The sequence below is a fragment of the Rutilus rutilus genome (assembly GCF_951802725.1).
Source record: "Rutilus rutilus genome assembly, chromosome: 9".
NCBI classification, from domain to species: Eukaryota; Metazoa; Chordata; class Actinopteri; order Cypriniformes; family Leuciscidae; genus Rutilus; species Rutilus rutilus.
Genome location: NC_140223.1, coordinates 32,460,783 through 32,479,855, shown reverse-complemented (window position 1 = coordinate 32,479,855; position 19,073 = coordinate 32,460,783). Strand labels below are relative to the sequence as shown.

General features: G+C 37.9%; 1 protein-coding gene across 2 annotated transcripts in view; it reads left to right on the top strand.

Moving 5' to 3' along the window:
• The window catches only part of mtus2b (microtubule associated tumor suppressor candidate 2b), a 46,296-nt gene that overhangs the window by 5,589 nt on the left and 21,634 nt on the right, over nucleotides 1-19,073 (top strand). Inside the window, exons 2-4 of one of the 2 annotated variants that reach the window (XM_084419237.1) lie at nucleotides 3,975-6,044; nucleotides 6,684-6,894; nucleotides 8,049-8,252. In XM_084419237.1, coding sequence (XP_084275363.1) covers nucleotides 4,149-6,044; nucleotides 6,684-6,894; nucleotides 8,049-8,252 — 2,311 coding nt within the window. In that variant the 5' untranslated portion in view covers nucleotides 3,975-4,148. Of the gene's footprint in view, nucleotides 1-2,586; nucleotides 6,045-6,683; nucleotides 6,895-8,048; nucleotides 8,253-19,073 lie in introns of those variants that run through there. The other variant, XM_084419236.1, reaches the window with a different exon arrangement.

The following is a 19,073-nucleotide window of genomic DNA, read 5'->3' as shown; positions in this document are numbered from 1 at the left end:
CGTTGCTTGATCCCAGTGTTATTTTACTGTCATTGAAATACTATTATAGTTTTTGTTAATATTTTGAATTGGATTTCTTTTTTATAATATTTTTTTCATTACAGTTTTGGTTAAAGCTTTAGTCATTTTGTTGTGTTTTTGCCGGTTTTATTCGTTTTTATGTCTAGGCTATATATTTTTTAAGTTATATTTTTTTGTTTTATTTTATTTAGTGTTAGTTATTTTAGTACTTAAATTTAAATAATGAGAAATGGTGCCATGCCAAATTGCATTGTCAAATTGACAATATATTTATTTTATTTCAGGTATTATTTTATTTTATAATAATTTTTTATTATTATTATTATTATTATTATTATTTTATTTTTTTTATGGTTTTATGGTTTTAGTTAACGATAATAACCCTGCTTCATCCATGCCAGTAGGTGTCAGCATAAAGCATAAGCATAATGCTTTAGCATAAAGCATATAAAGCATAAATTGTCAAATTGACAATATATTTCTTTTATTTCAGGTATTATTTTATAATCATTTTTTTAATTATTATTATTATTTAAATTTTTTTATGGTTTTAGTTAACGATAATAACCCTGCTTCATCCATGCCAGTAGGTGTCAGCATAAAGCATAAGCATAATGCTTTAGCATAAAGCACATAAAGCATAAATTGTCAAATTGACAATATATTTCTTTTATTTCAGGTATTATTTTATAATATTTTTTTTAATTATTATTATTATTATTTTTTTTTTTTATGGTTTTAGTTAACGATAATAACCCTGCTTCATCCATGCCAGTAGGTGTCAGCATAAAGTTTTCATTAACCATTCATTAGGATGTATTCCTTGATTTTGGTCGTAGATTTAAAATGCTTTAAAAAAGAGAAGTTAAATATATTGTGCATCAAAACTCTACACTCTCTATAATAAACACAGTTTATATCCAAAACTCAAATCTATCTGTACTTGAAAGCTCAAATTTCTCACTAGTGTTGGGCTGTGAGGTCTTTTGAACATTTTAACTCGAGGACTTCTGAGGCCTTTCTGTGAAAGTAGGTCAAGTAGATGGTTTGGTGTGTGTGTGTTTTGGTATGAAAGAGTGTTTAAGTGTGGGTGTGTGGAGTTGGGCATTGGGAAGTTAAATATTTTTAAATTGTTTGGTTTAAGTAGCCTAATTAAGTGATTCTGTGCAGCATTTATGTTGTATTTACAAATCAGTATAATAATATATGTCCGTCATGACAACTCTCGGATTAGTTTTAGCATGTTATTGAATATGGCGGTGTTAATGCATTTGGTCTTGGTGGACTAGATCTGCTCTCTGCTGTTGGTTATTGCTGCTGCTGCAGAGCAAGTATGGACTTGCTACTGCTAATAGATACATTGACATGCCTCTGTAATATATGCAGCTGCTGCATGAATAGACAGACATAAATCCTGTTGCATATATCTAGGCAGGTGGAGCTGGGGGAGGAAGAGGGGTTCAGTTCAGTTTAATGCCGTCAGCCTAATCGGGAGATTCGCGGTTTCTGTGCACCAGATAAATGTGGCGTTTTCAAAGTAGCTTCCCCGACACTAGTTGTTTCCATTCTCTATTTCTGTCTGCCTTCCTCTTGTAAATAATTGAGCTCCTGACTCTAAATGGTTGTGGTGATAGATTGCAGGGTTTCTCTTGATACATATTCTAAATCTCTTCACGCTGTCATACACGGCTGTGTTACTGTGACCTGACGATGATGTGACTCGTCACATGCGACTGACAAACCCTCATGCAGAGACGATCAGTGTGTGACACTTAGTCATTGTCTCTGACAGCTCGACAGTCACTGTTTCAAATATTCTGGAACATTTAGCATGAGCATGTCACTAAACCGTTGCTCACTGGGGAATGGAGGTCCTTTACTGTATATTTCCTTTACTCTAAAGTGAAATGTTTATTCAGTTAACATGATCAATGTACAACGTGTCTTCCCGAGGGAAATAGAAATACCTTAACAGAAAATATTCAAAAAATTGTGACACGGGTTTGGTTTCAAATAAACTACAAAAACAACTCCAAAACAAAAAGGATAGTGTATAAATGATAACATACATGCATAAAGAAAATGTGTTTAAAACAGCACAGAAGCCATAAGGGTTTGTATAGGGCTTTAGTCCTGGAAATTGTCACTATGAAATGTACCATTATGTGGAAAGCTACCATTTCATGTGTTATTTATTCATCTGCAGTTGTTTTTTAAAGAATAGACAGATGATAAGACATCATTATGACAGTAAGTAAACCGTAATGATTGAGTGCAGATGCACAACATCGGCAGATGCACAAAGTGGGTCAAGAAAGTGGACCATGCCAAGAAAGAGAAATGCACAAAATATATTTTATGTTTTATTTTTCTCTTATATTACACCAAACCAAGCAGACCATTGTTTTCTGTTATTTCTTTATAAAAGCAGCATTCACTGTGATTAATGTTTGGGTAATACATTTATAAATATAGTTTGTAGTAGTGTCAAATTTACAATTTATGATAGTATAATGCTAATTAGCCATAGTCGTCCTTCAGCATCGCATCTATTTAAATACATCATTAGCTAATTTAGATGCTTTCATCTATTATTTATCCTTTACAAAATCAGTTACTGTTTTCCTGGAGAAGTTCCCGTTGAGAACATTTGTTTGCCTTTACCTCAGGGAATGACCTCCTACGGTTGAAGTTCTGTTCTTGTTGCTAGGGAGAACTGAGCGTGAGCGTGTTTTCTCACTGCGTGGAGAATTATCAGCATGTTCATCATTCTGTATGAAAGAATTTCATGGTCTGGATAAAATATTACACTTAATCCCATTTGACCGAAGCATTAGGTGATGTGTTTTGCTAGAGAGTCTTTTCACCTTAAAATCCTTTTAATAAAACAATATGCAGTGCGCTTTGTACTTTTAATACAGCGCTGATCCTTTACATTGTCAGCTGATCTGAGAAGATGCCAGTGTTTGATCATGTTTTTACCTAGGAACTGACAAAGGAACAGTGTTTTGGAGCAAACGCTTTTAGCCTTCATCTCTGAAAAATAATAGACTGTTGATAATTGTGTTTGTTTAGGTCATTTTTAAAACTCAATGCAAAAAAAGATTAAATTTAAGAAAATAAATTAAAGTACACCACAAAATTTTTCGAATGTGCAGATTATGAATTGACCATAATTATAATATTATTTCATTTTACTGGAAACATAAAGCGTTTCTGCACAAAGAGAGGCTTTGTGGGTCATAATTCTTAACATACTACTAATAAATCTGTTTATGGCTTTAACTCTTTTCCCACCATTGACGGAAATTTCCGTCATTTATGAGACAACGCTTCCTCGCCATTGACGGAAATTTCCGGTGAAACACATTCTGAAAGAGTATCTCCTGATCAAAACACGGGTGAAGAAGCAGAAACAAGCGATAGCATATGTAAGCATGCATGCATATGTAAAATAACGTGATAATCAACATTAAACAGCAATATAAATCAAAATTGCCTAATGTTACTGAGTAAAATGTCGACCCAGGACGAGGTATAGGTCTGTGCAAGCATTAGGTGTGTTGATGCACTCGACCTACTCCATCTATGTTTTTATCATCGTTCTGAATCCGATCCGGATGAAGTCTTTGACAAAAAACTTTTTGCTCAAAATTTTACTTTTTTTAACGAAACTTACCCACATGCATTGCATTAAGCTAGAATAAAACTATTTTTGTGTTTAAAAGCAGAGGCTCTGTTCTTTCTTCATGAACATTTTGTGAAAATAATCAAAAATGGTGGCAGTGGCTGCCAACAAAAAAAAAAAAAAAAAAAACTCTGGCAGGGAAATAGTTAAAAAAGTGATATTGAACATCAACATACAGAATTGTTTTGATTATTTCTTATTTGTAGTTATTTTGCAAGTTTTATGTCAAGACATTTATAAATCTGTTATTTACCCCCCTTGACAGGTTAAAGACAAGCCCTGATGTCATCTACTCAAAACTAGTATCTCAAACAACAGTGTGAAAGATGCCAATACTTACTTTAGCTTTAAGTTTGAAAGCGGAGAGAGCTCCAGACCTCAAGGGAGGATCAACAAGACTCTACTTGAAAGCTTGAGAACACATGAGCCTTCAGGAAACATGAGTGCGAATGACGAACACAACAGACCCTTCGGGACCAGCAGTGAAGATGGCTGTAAGGAAATCAGGAACAACAACAACAACAGGGATGCTGAGGATTCGCTGGATGGAGATGCCAATGCTAATGAAATCCAAAAGGGAGATGGAGAAACAACTCTGGAGCCAATTGATGCCTTGTCCTCTGTGGTATCTCACACTGAGAAACAGGTGAAGATGACTATTCAGGCCACAGATTCCCCGTGTGATGACCCGGAGCTGGCTGAGTTTGAGATGCTGGAAAGTCAGGAAATAGAGGATGAGGAAAAGAACAGTGTTCCTAAAGGTTACATGAAAGGGGTTCTATCCACCGAGATGACAAAGACCGAAGCAAAATCTCTGAAGGATAACAAAAGGTTTTCCCAGTTTACTTTAAAAGAGCAAGAGTCTACTGTTTGTCCTCAGTCCTCTAGCAAAGAAATGGTGACCATCATAGCCAGGGCTGACTTTAGCTCTGAAAATGATGTTTTTGTTTCTTGCCTCTCCACAATGTCTAGTCTTGGAGGAAGTCTTGCTAGTGCTCTGGATAACGCCGGTCGAACCCACAGCTCTGATTCGTGGCATGCTCCCTCAGAGCCATACCGAACTCTCTCTGAGGACCTTTCCCTTGCCTCACAGTACTGTTTGACAATTTCAGATAAAACCCGGAGCTCCCTACATACTGAGGGCATGCATCATCAAGCAGGAAAAAGTACAACGCACATCGGCAGTGTCAATCTTAATCTTAACTCTACCGCCTTGCCTGAAGAACCTCATTTAGAAGCACAAGAAAACCATCTAGCTACAGACTTTGTAAAATCTGTGAGCTCAGGGCAACTGACAAATGGCACGAGTGAATGTAGCATTGCAAGGATCACAAAGGTCCATAATGAATCAGGAAGTGCCAATCAGGACGATCTCAGAGAATCTGGAGGTCATGTAAAGGGGTACCATGCAAAAGACGAAAAGGCTCTAAATTTGAAAACAGTATTGACTGAGAAGAAATCTTGCCAACCTCTTGTCTCAGACAATATTCAGTCTACTTCACAAAACAGAAGGTCCTCCCATGATTCCACTGATATAAAGAATAAACTCAAAACCCAGAATGAGGAATCTCCTGAAATTGCTCTTAAAACCTCGAAACTAACCTCAAAGGGTGCACCCGTCCACTCTGATTGTTCTGAACCCCAACCGTACAAGAAGCAACCATCTTTTGAGAAGACCCGAAGATCTAGTTCATCAAGTTTGGAAAGGCGAAAACCTTGGGGCAGTCCATCTCACTCTAAGACTCCTCCATCCCCTAAAACCACCTCTTCACCTCGGAAACAGCCACCTTCGTCACCAGCCAAATATATTAGCACAAGAGAAGCGAGTCAGGAGCGGAGTGAAACCTTACAGAGGGCAAATACTGGTTTGAGGCAACCAAGTAAAAGCCTTCTCAGTAGTAGTTGCAGTCTCCAAAAACCGGTCGTTCCTCAACAACCCACTAGAGCGGAGTCTGAGTCTAATAAGTCTTCTCCACCTCTGAAGCCCAAAATTGTTCGGCCAAAAATCATAACCTATGTCCGCAAGAGCCCTCAAGCGAAACCAATGTCTGAAGGTCCCTATGAAGTATCGACACTACCGCCGAGACTTACACCATACAGTAGCTCACCAACCTCAAAAGAGCCCAAATCCGAGGGGTTCAGAGGTTCGCCAGTGCTCAGCTCCTCTAATATCGTTTATGACAAGTATCGCCAGGAGGTACAGAGGTCAGGGTACTACTCCCCTCCGGGACTGATGCCGTCTGGGATCAGGCCACCTAGCCACACTGTCCCCCATAAACTGGTGGGCAAATCGGAGAGTTTCCATGGAGAGCTGCCAGATCAATACTTGCATGAGGTGGGACTTCTCAGTCTATGGTTCACACTGTCAGTCCAAATCTGATTATTTCTGTATCTGATTGGAATCTGATCTAAATTATTAACTGTCCACACTGGGTATCGCAACTGTTCGGATCTGATTTGTGTGTCTCGTGCTGCTCCCTCGTTTTTTCTGGAATATCTACATTGGTATTGTAATGGCTTGCGTTAGTAGGCAATACAAATGTTGTCTTATTTACAACATGACAATGTGTAGCTGCCGCACTGGACTACTACGTCTTCTGAGACAGAAACATAGGAGGCTGGTATGTGTGGCTTTATTCCGTGCTGTCGTCTCAGCCAGTATCAAATCTCAACATGTCTCCATTATATTGTAATTTTCTGCTTGTGTTACAACAACACAACCTTGTTTATGCAGCGACATTTTTTTGCTGTTCACACTTGCTAAATATTATTGGATTCCAATCGGATATGCACTAAAATCGGTTTGGACTGAGTCTGATCGAGGCTTTAGATGCTAACACAACATTACTAAACTCTAGATAAATGCTTTGTGCTTGTGAAAGCATGAGCAGTAAGCATAATAAATTGATACTCTCAACTGCTTCATTAAGTTTGTGATAACAAAGACATCAAAATATACTTCTTACTATTCCAGGTTGGTAGAGCGGTTCAGCTAAATACCCATGATGCCGCTGCTTCCGTTTTCCGCTTTCCCAGAGCCTTAAGGCCTCAGCTTGGTCTTGGAGCCGTCACCAGACAGCCTGCTACTAAGAACAGGACTGTGTTACCAGGTCAAAGATCGGCATCACCCCTCAGTTATACCGCTCCAGCTGTTCATGCCTCAAGTAGTCACCAAGAACCCATAGGTCAGTAGGCACTAAAACCCTCAAAGTCCTGTCCCTAGTTGTCAGTTGACGTTGTTCAGAATGTGATATGTTTAATTAAACAGTATTGTTTTGTATTAGACATTTGCTTAAAATAAAGCTCATAAAGCTAGACATATAAATGACTAACTTCACAGTTCTATGCTGCCAGTGCACAGAATCAGACTTGTTTCTTATCACAATGCCCACACACAGAAATTCCATCAGCTGAGGTTGTGAAGTGCAGTCATTGATTCTTATAGGCGTTATCATTTCTCTTTGAAATGTAAAATTCATGACAGCAAGGACTACTGAGATACCTTGTCATACACTTATTTTTGTTATATCTTCAAATATCTCTTAGGAGATTGAAAACTGTGACTTTGGGAATTTAATTATCTCACTTGTATACAGTAGTTGGCTCTTTTAAACAGAATCTTACATTTAGTTTCTACTTAGTCTTCTGAAAGCAAATCAAGGAACTGGATTTTTGCCAATCAGTTGAATATAAAACAATGTCCTGAGAATCAAGGAAATTAATAAATCAGTCATTCTGAAAGTAAAAAGGATTACTAAAATCATCGGATTTGTCAAATAAAAATTTTGTCACCCTTAAAAACTACTTTTTATTGGTTATATTATTTTTGAGCTGTTCCAATACAAGCTTCATTCATCAATCCATAACAACAGGTCTTTTATTAATTCTCAGTAAACTTGGAGATCTTTAGAGGTGTTTTCTAAAGCATTAGAAAGCCTATACCTCTCTAAATGACATTTATGCATTTACCTATATATTTTACCAAGTCTGCCATCATTTACTTGCTTGTATTTAATTCAAAGATTTTAATGCAAAGATTCACACTGTCAAGTGCCAGAAAGTCCAAAAATGTATATAAAAAAAAGTATATTCCAAGTCTTTTGTGTAAGAAATTGTGAGGACTAGTGACATTTGTATACAATCTTAGTTTCCTCCTTCACTGGTATTTATTTCATCGCATTGAAATCATGATTTAAACAAATTAGGTCAAGATTGTTTTCATTTTTACTATTATAGATTGTAGACGGGGATACCGAGCCAAGTTAAATATTAATGACCTAGTGATATTTGTTTGAAGGAACAAATCTAAAGGAACTAATGTTTGTCAACTGCTTTACAGTGGATCAGAAAAGACTAGCGTTGGGTGTGGCCCCCAAATTTATGCTCCCCAAACCGGGTCAATCTGGTCTGCGTCCTCCCGGCTTCTCCCATCTTCCTCCTGCTCGACTGGCCGCCTTTGGCTTCGTCCGCAGTGCTAGCGTGTCTTCTGTGTCCAGCAACCAATCAAATGACAGCACACACAGCGACCCCTGCCGATCCAGCCGTGAGTTTTACATCTCTTCTTGTCATAAACCTGCTGTTTACACACTTCCCATTCTGGAGTATGCATATGTCTGACTGTTCTGGTTTTAACAGTTTCTTAGCTGTTGCTAGTTGTGTTTGTTTATGTAGAGGTAGAGGTATACCTTCAAGCTCTTGTTAATGGTGTCTTGCAGTGGTGATTGTTAAGAGTGTCAGTCTAAATTCTCAAGTGTAAGGAAATGCTACAGCAGCCCATTCTTAGACCACATGCTCTAGTACTGGTATTGTGTTAGGATTAGTATAGGCCTTGTGGATTATCCAACTCTTCCTGTCATAAGCCTTCTTACTCGCAGATACAAAGTACAATCGATGGCTTCAACACCCTGCTTGTTGCACTGTATGCAAGATGATGCATCTCAGAGCTTAATGTATAGAGCAGTGTTTCCCAGTCTTTTAAAGTGCCCCTATCCTCTTTCATATAATACCTTTCATGTAGTGTGTAATAAATCTGTTTGTGAATGCAAATGGTCTGCAAAGTTTCAAAGATGAAAGTGCTCAACAAATGGAGTTATTGTCTCTCAAAAGAAAGAACCCATTTTAAACCTGAAGTGAGTTGTCAGTAATTCCAGTCTTAATTACTGCTCAAACCTACCTAGGTTTGTAACAAATTTGCATAATGCCAGCCTATGATCTTGATTGGCTGCCCGTGAAGAATGTCTACTTTGACCCTCAAACACTAGTTGTAGCTGAGGCCTGGAAGAGTTTGGTTTGTGTTGTAGACACGTCGAGAAGGCACTGTTTTCTGCGCTGCGAAAGCAAATCCACTTTTCAGCACATCAAAAGGATGAGGACTCGGGTTCTAATTGATTATGGTTAAACCAACATCATCGTTACTGTTCAATCACTGTGTGTACAAGTGCTGAGGAAGATCTGTAGCTGAGATTCAGATATGATAAAGGGCAGTTTGGTTTCTGACACAATGTAAGCGGTCGACCAATCACGACAGACTGGGCCATCTGACCAATCAGAGCAGAGAGACCAATCACAACAGACTGAGTCATCTGACCAATCAGAGCAGAGTAGACCAATCACAACAGACTGGGTCATCTGACCATTTAGAGCAGAGTAGACCAATCAGAACAGACTGGGTCATCTGACCAATCAGAGCAGAGTAGACCAATCACAACAGACTGAGTCATCTGACCATTTAGAGCAGAGTAGACCAATCAGAACAGACTGGGTCATCTCACCAATCAGAGCAGAGTAGACCAATCACAACAGACTGAGTCATCTGACCATTTAGAGCAGAGTAGACCAATCAGAACAGACTGGGTCATCTGACCAATCAGAGCAGAGTAGACCAATCACGACAGACTGGGCCATCCGACCAATCACAGCAGAGTGGACCAATCACAAAAGACTAGATCATCTGACCAATCACAGCAGAGTGGACCAATCACAACAGACTGGGTCATCTGACAAATCAGAGAAGAGTAGACCAATCACAACAGACTGGGTAGGCTCTCGGAACAGAGTAGTTTAGAGAGACTGAATCTTTATTGAACAGTTTCAGACACTGTGAGAAAAGAGGTGATGAGAAAATGAGTGTTTTTGACCTTGGATGCATGTAAATCTATTATAGGAGACTCCAAAACAAAATGAGGAGCCTTTAAAGTAGCATAATAAGGGCAGTTTAAACTGGAATTTACTTAGCATGGAAGTCTAGTCATTCTGAAATATGATCTATGATTGAAGACCCTCAAATGTAATTTTACCATACATTATTGTCATTTTATTGTTAAGAAGACCACCATAAGACATAAGAGTGAATGTGAAAATGTGATAAAGGTTGTTCTGGAGTGCTCAGCGCATTTTCAGTGCATTGGAGAAATATAGAGAACAGTGCGTGTTGTTTTATAATTGAGTTTACCTTTGATATTGTTTTGTGTGCTGTGGTGGGCTGAGGAATGTGAAGGGAATATAATCAGTGTTTTATTGTTGTGAGGAAGAGAAGTGAGACAGAGCACCGCTGCAGAAATCTGCCTCTGTCTGACGTCTTTGCACAAACTCGGCTCCTCGTAGAAATGCTATCATTAGTTATTTTGCTTACACTTCATTTAAGGGTGATGTTGGTACTGTGCAATTACACAAATAAGCACTGCGTAATATTAATTAACTACATGTACTTACTATAAGGTTATGGTTTGGATTTGGTTTAGGGTCAGTTACTTGTTATTATGCATCATTTACTGTTATTACTGTAGTATGTAACTATGACACCTTAAAATAAAATGTATTTTATATTTCATCTTTTGGCAGTTATTAGTTAAGATAATGGCAACTGCAATATTCTTAATATAAATGAATTTGTTTTATAGGTTTAAACCCCCTGGAACCGGCACTGCAATCATGTATTTAGATCAGATTCACTACACATGTAAACAAACATCCCCATTCTCGAGTAATTTAGGTGAGATTTGAATGGTTTTGTTTATTCATACAGTGTGCCAGAGCGATGTTCTCGGGTGTTATGTGACAGAAATGAGAAGAGCTCTTACAGGAGGATTGCATGAGGAGCGAGAGAGTGAGATGAGAGTCGTGGGTCGGACAAAAAAACGTTCTAGTGGTCAAAAGAGACGTGTCAGTTGACAAAAAGAATTCTAGAGAAACAGACATAGAAATACAATTGTTTATCCACGCATGACCTCTCAAATCTAAAAAAAAAGAAATGACACATTTGACCATTATATGATGAGTCAATATGTTTTAATGTTGTCAGTCTATCTTTCAGAACAATGTGACTCAGATATATCATGAAGAATGAAATATCTAAGTCTACTTCCTTCTTCTCAAGTAACTGATTCCTTCTTGGTAAATCTGCATTAATATAAAAATAGTGGATGAAGGTTGTTTCATGCCTTGAGCATAAGCTTGCAAACTTCAAAGCATCATGTGCCGCATCCTTAATTGTCACACAAGCCGCCATTTCAGTCATTTTCTCCACATTTTTCAGGAAACTACCAGACTTCAAATCATAACTTGTGCATTCAATTATAATATACATTTTTTATATAATGTCTTTTTTTTTTTTTTTTCACAAGCAAGGTTTTGACTAGTAACTACATCAGGATAGTTGATTTAAAAAAATGTTGTTTATTATAAAATTCTATTTAAAGGCCCTAAGATGAAGAATTTTCACCAATTGTCTTTTTTCTTGAAAAATGTTTACATAGATTATCCCATTAGGTTATCTGTCTGTAATACTTGATCCTGTCATATTTGTTAGGGTTCTGTCTGGTGACAAAGCCCTGACACTCCTTCTGTCTCGGGCGATACGCTCCTTCCTCCGCATCATTCGTTGTATGTTCGGAGCATGATGTTTGGATCCCCGCACTTATGTCTAGTTTGGTTTCAGGGTTTGGACATTCATGCTCCATGATTTGTCTCTGGTTGTGAGCGCACAGGTTGAGTGTTCATTCACTTGCCATGCGCTCTTGTCTTGTGTGTTTTTTAGAGTGCCTGGTCAATGTGTTTATTGGCCAGGCGTTCTTGAGTTTTATGTAGCTCGCGGTTTGTGTCTTATCGTCTTCCACTGCTTTCATGTCTTGTTCTGTGTGGCAAGCGGCTCATCTTTTCCACCGGCCGCCTGCTTTCGTGTTGTCTTGTTTTGTGTGAGAGCTCTCTTTGGCTCATGTTTTGTGTGGATACGTGGCTTTGTTTTGTTTGTTTCTATGGTTATGTTCAGGCAGACTGTCCACACTGTTAAGTGCAAGTGATCAAAGAAGATTTGTGTATCCAGACATAACCAACCTATCTGCATGGGTTGCTTAATGACATAGGTGTACCCAAGTATGCGATGAGGCTTTCAAAACGGATGCTGGAAAAATGGAGATGCATCATCTCATGCTCCAAATAAGCGGCATGTCGAGTCGCGGTGCAGAACTCCGCGACGGAGGAGACTGGTATTGTGATGTTCCTAACGGGCAAAATCTTTGGACATGCCGTTTGTATGAAAACATCCGTCACCGGTTTTGACGCTATTGTTGCGTGTCGCATAAAGAGTGAGGCTAAAGACAATTCAAAATCTGACTCGGACAGCTACTTTTATGAATCGGACATCGCTAGTTCTAATTCTTAGCATCTGACAGAAAAAAAGGCATGTGACTTGACTGACTCCTGCACCAGCTGAGCAAATGCTAATGTACTGTATACACACTGTGTATAAAAAAAGTTGCTGCCTTAAATTTTTAAGTACAATCAACTTGGATGTCTAAGTCATTTCAACTTAAAGGGATACTCCACTTTTTTTGGAAATAGGCTCATTTTACAACTCCCCCAGAGTTAAACAGTTGAGTTTTACCGTTTTCGAATCCATTCAGCCGAACTCCGGGTCTGGCGGTACCACTTTTAGCATAGCTTAGCATAGATCATTGAATCGGACAAGACCATTAGCATCTCTCTCCAAAAAATGACCAAAGAGTTTCGATATTTTTCCTATTTAAAACTTGACTCTTCTGTAGTTACATCGTGTACTAAGACTGACGGAAAATGTAAAGTTGCGATTTTCTAGGCTGATATCGCTAGGAACTATACTCTCATTCCTGCGTAATAATCAAGAAACTTTGCTGCCGTACCATGAGTGCAGCAGGCGTAATGATATGACGCAGCGCCTGAAAATAGTCCCCAGCTCAGTAACTTCCAACGTGACCGGGACTAAGTTTGTCGAACCTATTAGACCTATTTTCAGGCGCTGTGTCATATCATTAAGCCTGCTGGACTCATGGTACGGCAGCAAAGTTTCTTGATTATTACGCAGGAATGAGAGTATAGTTCCTAGCCATATCAGCCTTGAAAATCGCAACTTTTCATTTTCCGTCGGTTTTAGTACACGATGTAACTACAGAAGAGTCAAGTTTTAAATAGGAAAATTATCGAAACTCTTTGGTCATTTTTTTGAGAGAGATGCTAATGGTCTTGTCCGATTCAATGATCTATGCTAAGCTATGCTAAAAGTGGTACCGCGCCAGACTCGGAGATCGGCTGAATGGATTCGAAAACAGTAAAACTCAACTCTGGGGGAGTTGTAAAATGAGCCTATTTCCAAAAAAAGTGGAGTATCCCTTTAAGTTACATTAAACTGACCTAAAAAAAAAAAAAAAACGAGTTGAATCTTGGATAACTTATTTTGATGAGTTAAAGTGATGTAAAAACATATGTTGTCATAACTTATTGATCATATCATTTTTACAGGGCAGTAGGTTTTGTCAAGGTATTATAGTCCTCGTTGGTATTTCCTTTCCAAACAGGAAGTCAAGGCAGGACATATTAAAGGGCTTGTCTTTAAAGTCGGCATGAAACAGAAGTTGTGATAGTCTTTTCTTTCCTATTTTGACGAATATTCGAGTGAAACAGCTTCTGGAACAAGAACAAATGTAGGGCGGGACTTGATATTGTCCATGGGGAATTGATTGTGGTGGTTGGGATTTGCTATTGGTGGATCTCATGTGAGTGACAGGTGGCCCCGCCCCGCCAGTAAACACATCATCAGAGAAGAGAAGAGAAGAGAAGAGAAGAGAAGAGAAGAGAAGAGAAGAGAAGAGAAGAGAAGAGAAGAGAAGAGAAGAGCTGCAAGAGGATGAAAAAAAAAAAAGACATGTGCACGGATAAATAACTCCATAAAAAAACATTATCAATTTTGATTTCATGGCGACTGAAAGGCTTGAGTGTCCTCTTATTCATTTATAGCCTATATTCACTGCAGTCATTCCCTGAAGACTGCAGATAAATGCTGAGTCCAGCAAACAGTGTTTCTAAACTGCTGAGTCATGTATGTGTTCTTACAATACAGAGTCTCTCTCTCTCTCTCTCTGGGGTTTAGAGTTGTACTGTAAGTACAGTGTGTTTTGAAACCACACCCTTGTTTAGCATCCCGTCATGGCATCAGCACACGTCCTGACATGTCTGATGCTATAGTGGGGACACATTTGTCTCTCGGCTCGGACAGCTGAGGGGTCAACAACAGTGGCGCCTTCCCTTCCCAATTTTATGTCTCCCCTTAAAAACCCAAAGACTCGTCTGCTTGTTATTTAAATCCGGACACTTGTATGTGCATGCGGCATTTTTGTTCGATGCCGTGCTCGGGATATAAAATATAATGGCCAGCTGTCGCCTCCTCCCGAGTGTCCACATCTAGGCCTGTGTCCCCACTTTCACTCTTGTTTGCTCTCTGGGAAAGTGCGTTAGAAAGGAGTCGGGCTGCTATGACTTTTAGGGTTTTAAGTCCTCCCGTTAAGTCTTCATAATGCAGCATAATTCGTAATCTTCAGGATTCGCTGTAAGTCTGAGGGTTTTTTTTTTTTTGCGACTCAGTGGAGTTTTAAATTCAGATTAACTTTATGAAAGCGGATGATGTTCTCTGCCATCTCAAGTCTGGATCTTGGATGCGTTTCCTCTACTGACGGACGAATTTGCCGCACAAAATGTTTTCGTTACTGGGGTATTTTGTACCCCTTTTTACTTTTGTTTTAAAAAGAGACACTGAAAAGCAAGACCTGCACCCATGTAAGTGTTGTTTGTGATTTATTCATGTCACATACCGTACATTATTCATAAGAGCCCATTTGCCTGATTGGGGGGAATAAATGATTTATTAATATTTTAATTATTATTTAAAATTCTTGATTATTATTAATGTTGTTGTTAAAATATCTAACTTTAATTAAGGCCGTTTCATGCCATATTTTACTGAAAACTCACTATAGAAATTTTTAAGTTTTAATTTCCATAATTTTTCTAGGTGTGGACATTTTTTCTAACATCAGTTAGATTTGTAGTTCAAGGATACGTTCACATGTTTTCACCCAGCTTTTTATTGTTACAGTGTAATTTAACAATGCAAATTACCAAAAAAAACTACGCATTTTGTATCATCCGGTGAACTTTTGCTGACAAATAAACAGTGTTGGGAAGTAACCGATTACATGTAATCTGGATTATGTAATCAGATTCCAAAAATGCACTTGTATTTAGATTATATTACATTTTAAAATACTCGTAATCAGACTTCAGTTACTTTTTTATTGATAACATGATTACATGTTATTTTCACACTGGCAGTAAATCAACTGATTCTCCCTATTACTTCTTTTTACTCTTTTAAATTTCCCTTTGTACAAATATCACGTATACATTCAGAAAGTCCTCTAGTTTTGTGTAATCGCTGACACAGACCGGCCACTAGTCATGTGACTATCACTGAAATCTGAGACACACAGCTTTGGATCACTGATTTACAGAAATCATTTCATTTTTAAAAAGTGTTTCTCTGCATTGCAACATTGCATATCGAATCAACTCCTGACGAACACCTTAATTATTATTTGAATTATCATTCAGTAAGTCATTTAACCATGTATTGTTATGCTTTTGTCTTTCAAACACATTTTTATTTTTATTAAAAATTGTATATGATTTATTTAATTAGTAGCTTTTCATTAAACTCACAACCCTCTGCAGTTCCTTCACATATGTGTGTGTGTGTGTGTGTGTGTGTGTGTGTGTGTGTGTGTGTGTATATATATATATATACTGTATATATATTTATAATCATTAAACATTATATATATACATTAAACTCACAACCCTCTGTAGTTCATTCACATATATATATATGTGTGTATATATGTATATATATATGTATATTATTTATTATTATTATTAAAAAAAAAATCAATATGGTACAATATTATCCTATTCAAATCAATGTGATAAACGAGTTAGGTCAAAAGTAATCTAAACTTATTCCAAATAAGTACTCCAATTGTGTGTGTAAGATCGAACTTCTGCACTTTTGTATTCCTGCCCACAGACATCCGGATTGCCAGAGGGGTGTAGGCAAAATCAAAACTGCATTATGGGTGTTTAATTTTTGGCACCACAGCCATTTTTCTCTGTTTAGCACCGATTTAAGTTTGTTTTGCGTGTTTATGAAATAGCCCATCTTGACAGCGGTGAATTCCCCCTTTTGTCCAAAACAATATTCGCGCCCCCCCCACCCATAAGATATTTTCAGCATTGCTATAATTAATGCAAAGCTTCTTGTTGTTTTTTTTCTTGTTAAATGAATTCACCACGATTAATCTAGAAGAACTTCTATAAGACAGTCTCAAGTCACATAAATGAATGTGCATCAAATATACTGTACATGTTCTTGTAAGGCGCCAGACAGTGAAACCTGTAATGCTTCATCATAAATAATGCACACGTCCTGCTGTCGTGTGTTCTCTGACTACACCTCATGCCGTTTGCCAGCCGACGTCTTCCATCTCCTGCTGATGTGGACTCAATCATTCTTGTGACAGCATATCTTTAGCATTTTTGCATCAGCATCATGTGTTTTTTATACACACTTTCTCTCTCGCTTTTATCCTTGGAACTCAGATTGTATTCCCAGAACTTCTGGCAAGATTTCCTCAAAGTTATGAACAAACGTTCTTCCAGGAACATTCATTAAATGTTTGATCGACGTTGTCTGGTCTATAATAATGTTCTCAAAATATTAGCACAAAAACGAATGCACCGATGCTAAATTTCTCAGACGATCATGATTATTAAGAATATCTGCCTATACACATAATTTGATGTTAAGAGAAAAAAATATATCTTCCATATAATGCTGCAAACTACACAGGGAACCCTCTCACTTGGTACATTACTATAATATTAAAGGTTAAAATTAACAACAGAACCCAAACTATATTCAACTGCTATTTATTTTGAGATATAATAATTACATTCAACTGAAATGGTTGCATACAACTCAGTTGCACATAAGAAAGTTTTCATAAACACTGGCTTCATGACAGATTTATTCAAAAATACGTCTATCATTAACAATAAACAAGCTTCTTTCCAAAGAAAGTGTTTTTATAGCTGTATAAGTAACACACTTACATTGAATTGAACATAGGATAACTTATTATGCAAAATTCACTTTTACATGGTGTTTGAACATAAATGTGTGTTGGCAGTGTGTGTACACAACCACCCTATAATGATAAAAATCCACCAAGTGCTTTTTTTTAAATCCCCATAAATCATAAGCACTGTCTCAGAACGAGCTGTTCTCAGATTCGGGGCAATGTGACGTCACTTTGCACAGGCCCCTCCCACGACTGTTGATTGACACTGCAGTTTGAGGATAGACCCGCCCTGAGTGAGCTGGACACAGTCCGCCATTGTTTCCACGCTGGAGCAGCTGTAGACAAGAATGTCTCCTAAGCGATTGAGGTGTTTTGTTGTTGGATGTAAGAATGAACATAGCAGTCTTCATTTACTCTGGTTGTTACTCAAGGATGGATCTGTACTGTTCGTGATCCAGCTTACACTCTCAGGAGCGACAGGCCTAACGTTACTGATCACGGCAAAAATGAAAGTGAGAGCGCGCACTTTATGACAGCTCATCCAGTCGTGGATAGACAGTTTACCAGTTGATTAAGCACCCACTGAAAAGGTGTGTATATACAGTATTTGTTTACTGTTTGTTCTAACGAGTGTTTAGTGTATTTCGCTGTGTATGTTCAATGATAATGAAAGGGAGAGAGAGATGAGTTTATGGATAAGACTTTAATGCGCACTTATATACTGTGTTTATTCGGCTCTTACAGTGATTTTCTGGAGTAAAACTAAGGCTTCATCTTTTGTGTGAGGTACAATAAACTTAATTGAACTCATCAGTATATTTTGGTCATCATTCGGACGGGGTCTGCTACAGCAGGCTTGTATTAATAGTGGATAAAAGCAGATGACAAATAACCGTAATTAAACTAAACTATACCTGTTCTATCTCCATACAGCATATATTCTCTGGCTCTGTGGGCATTATTGTCCGACTCCGAGTCGAAATGAACACCACTACTGAGAGTTTCTGTTTTGATATTATCAGATGAGATTGTCCTTACTCTTAGCGGGAGCTCGTGAGGCTCCGCCCCCTGGGCCAGCAGCAGCAGTTAATTTGCATTTAAAGGGATACACACTAAAACGGTGCGTTTTTCTGAGCCCCAAAAAATGACAATTGAAACATGCTGTAAAAAATGATCTGTTGGGTATTTTGAGCTAAAACTTAACATACACACTCTGGGGACATCAGAGACTTATTTTACATCTTGTGAAAAGGGGCATAATAGGTGCCCTTTAAGTGAAATTGTTCACAAGCTTTTTTATTGACGTCTTTCCGCGGTTGAAACACAGATAGAGCAATTATGTTACATTTTGGTTATTTGTACTTTATCTTTCAACATACCTTCTGATATTCATGCATATTTTTTCGTGCTGTATCTTGTATTAAATTGAAAGAAAAGACTTGCGCTGTCAAGTCACATTTAAGAGCTTCAAATTGCCATTTATTGTTTGAATTTCATGATGAAATGGACAGAATTTGAAAACTGAGACTTTCTTATCAGAAGTAACAAAACAACACAGACGCGCTAAATAATGTTTGGTGTAGGGAAAAACCTTGCAACCTTGGCTTGAACTACGGGTGATGCATAGGGTCAAATAGAGCTTGCTTTAAAGGGATAGTTCAGACAAAATTAAAAATTCTGCCATCATTTACTCACCCTCAAGTTCTTCCAAACCTGTATGAGTTTCTTTCTTCTGCGAAACACAAAAGAATATATTTTGAAGAATGGTGGTAATCAAACAGTTGACGGCATATTATGGAAGTGTCAACTGTCTAATTACCATTCTTCAAAATATCTTCTTTTGTGTTCAACAGAAAGAAACTCATACAGGTTTGGAAGAACTTGAGGGTGAGTAAATGATGACAGAATTTTCATTTTTGGGT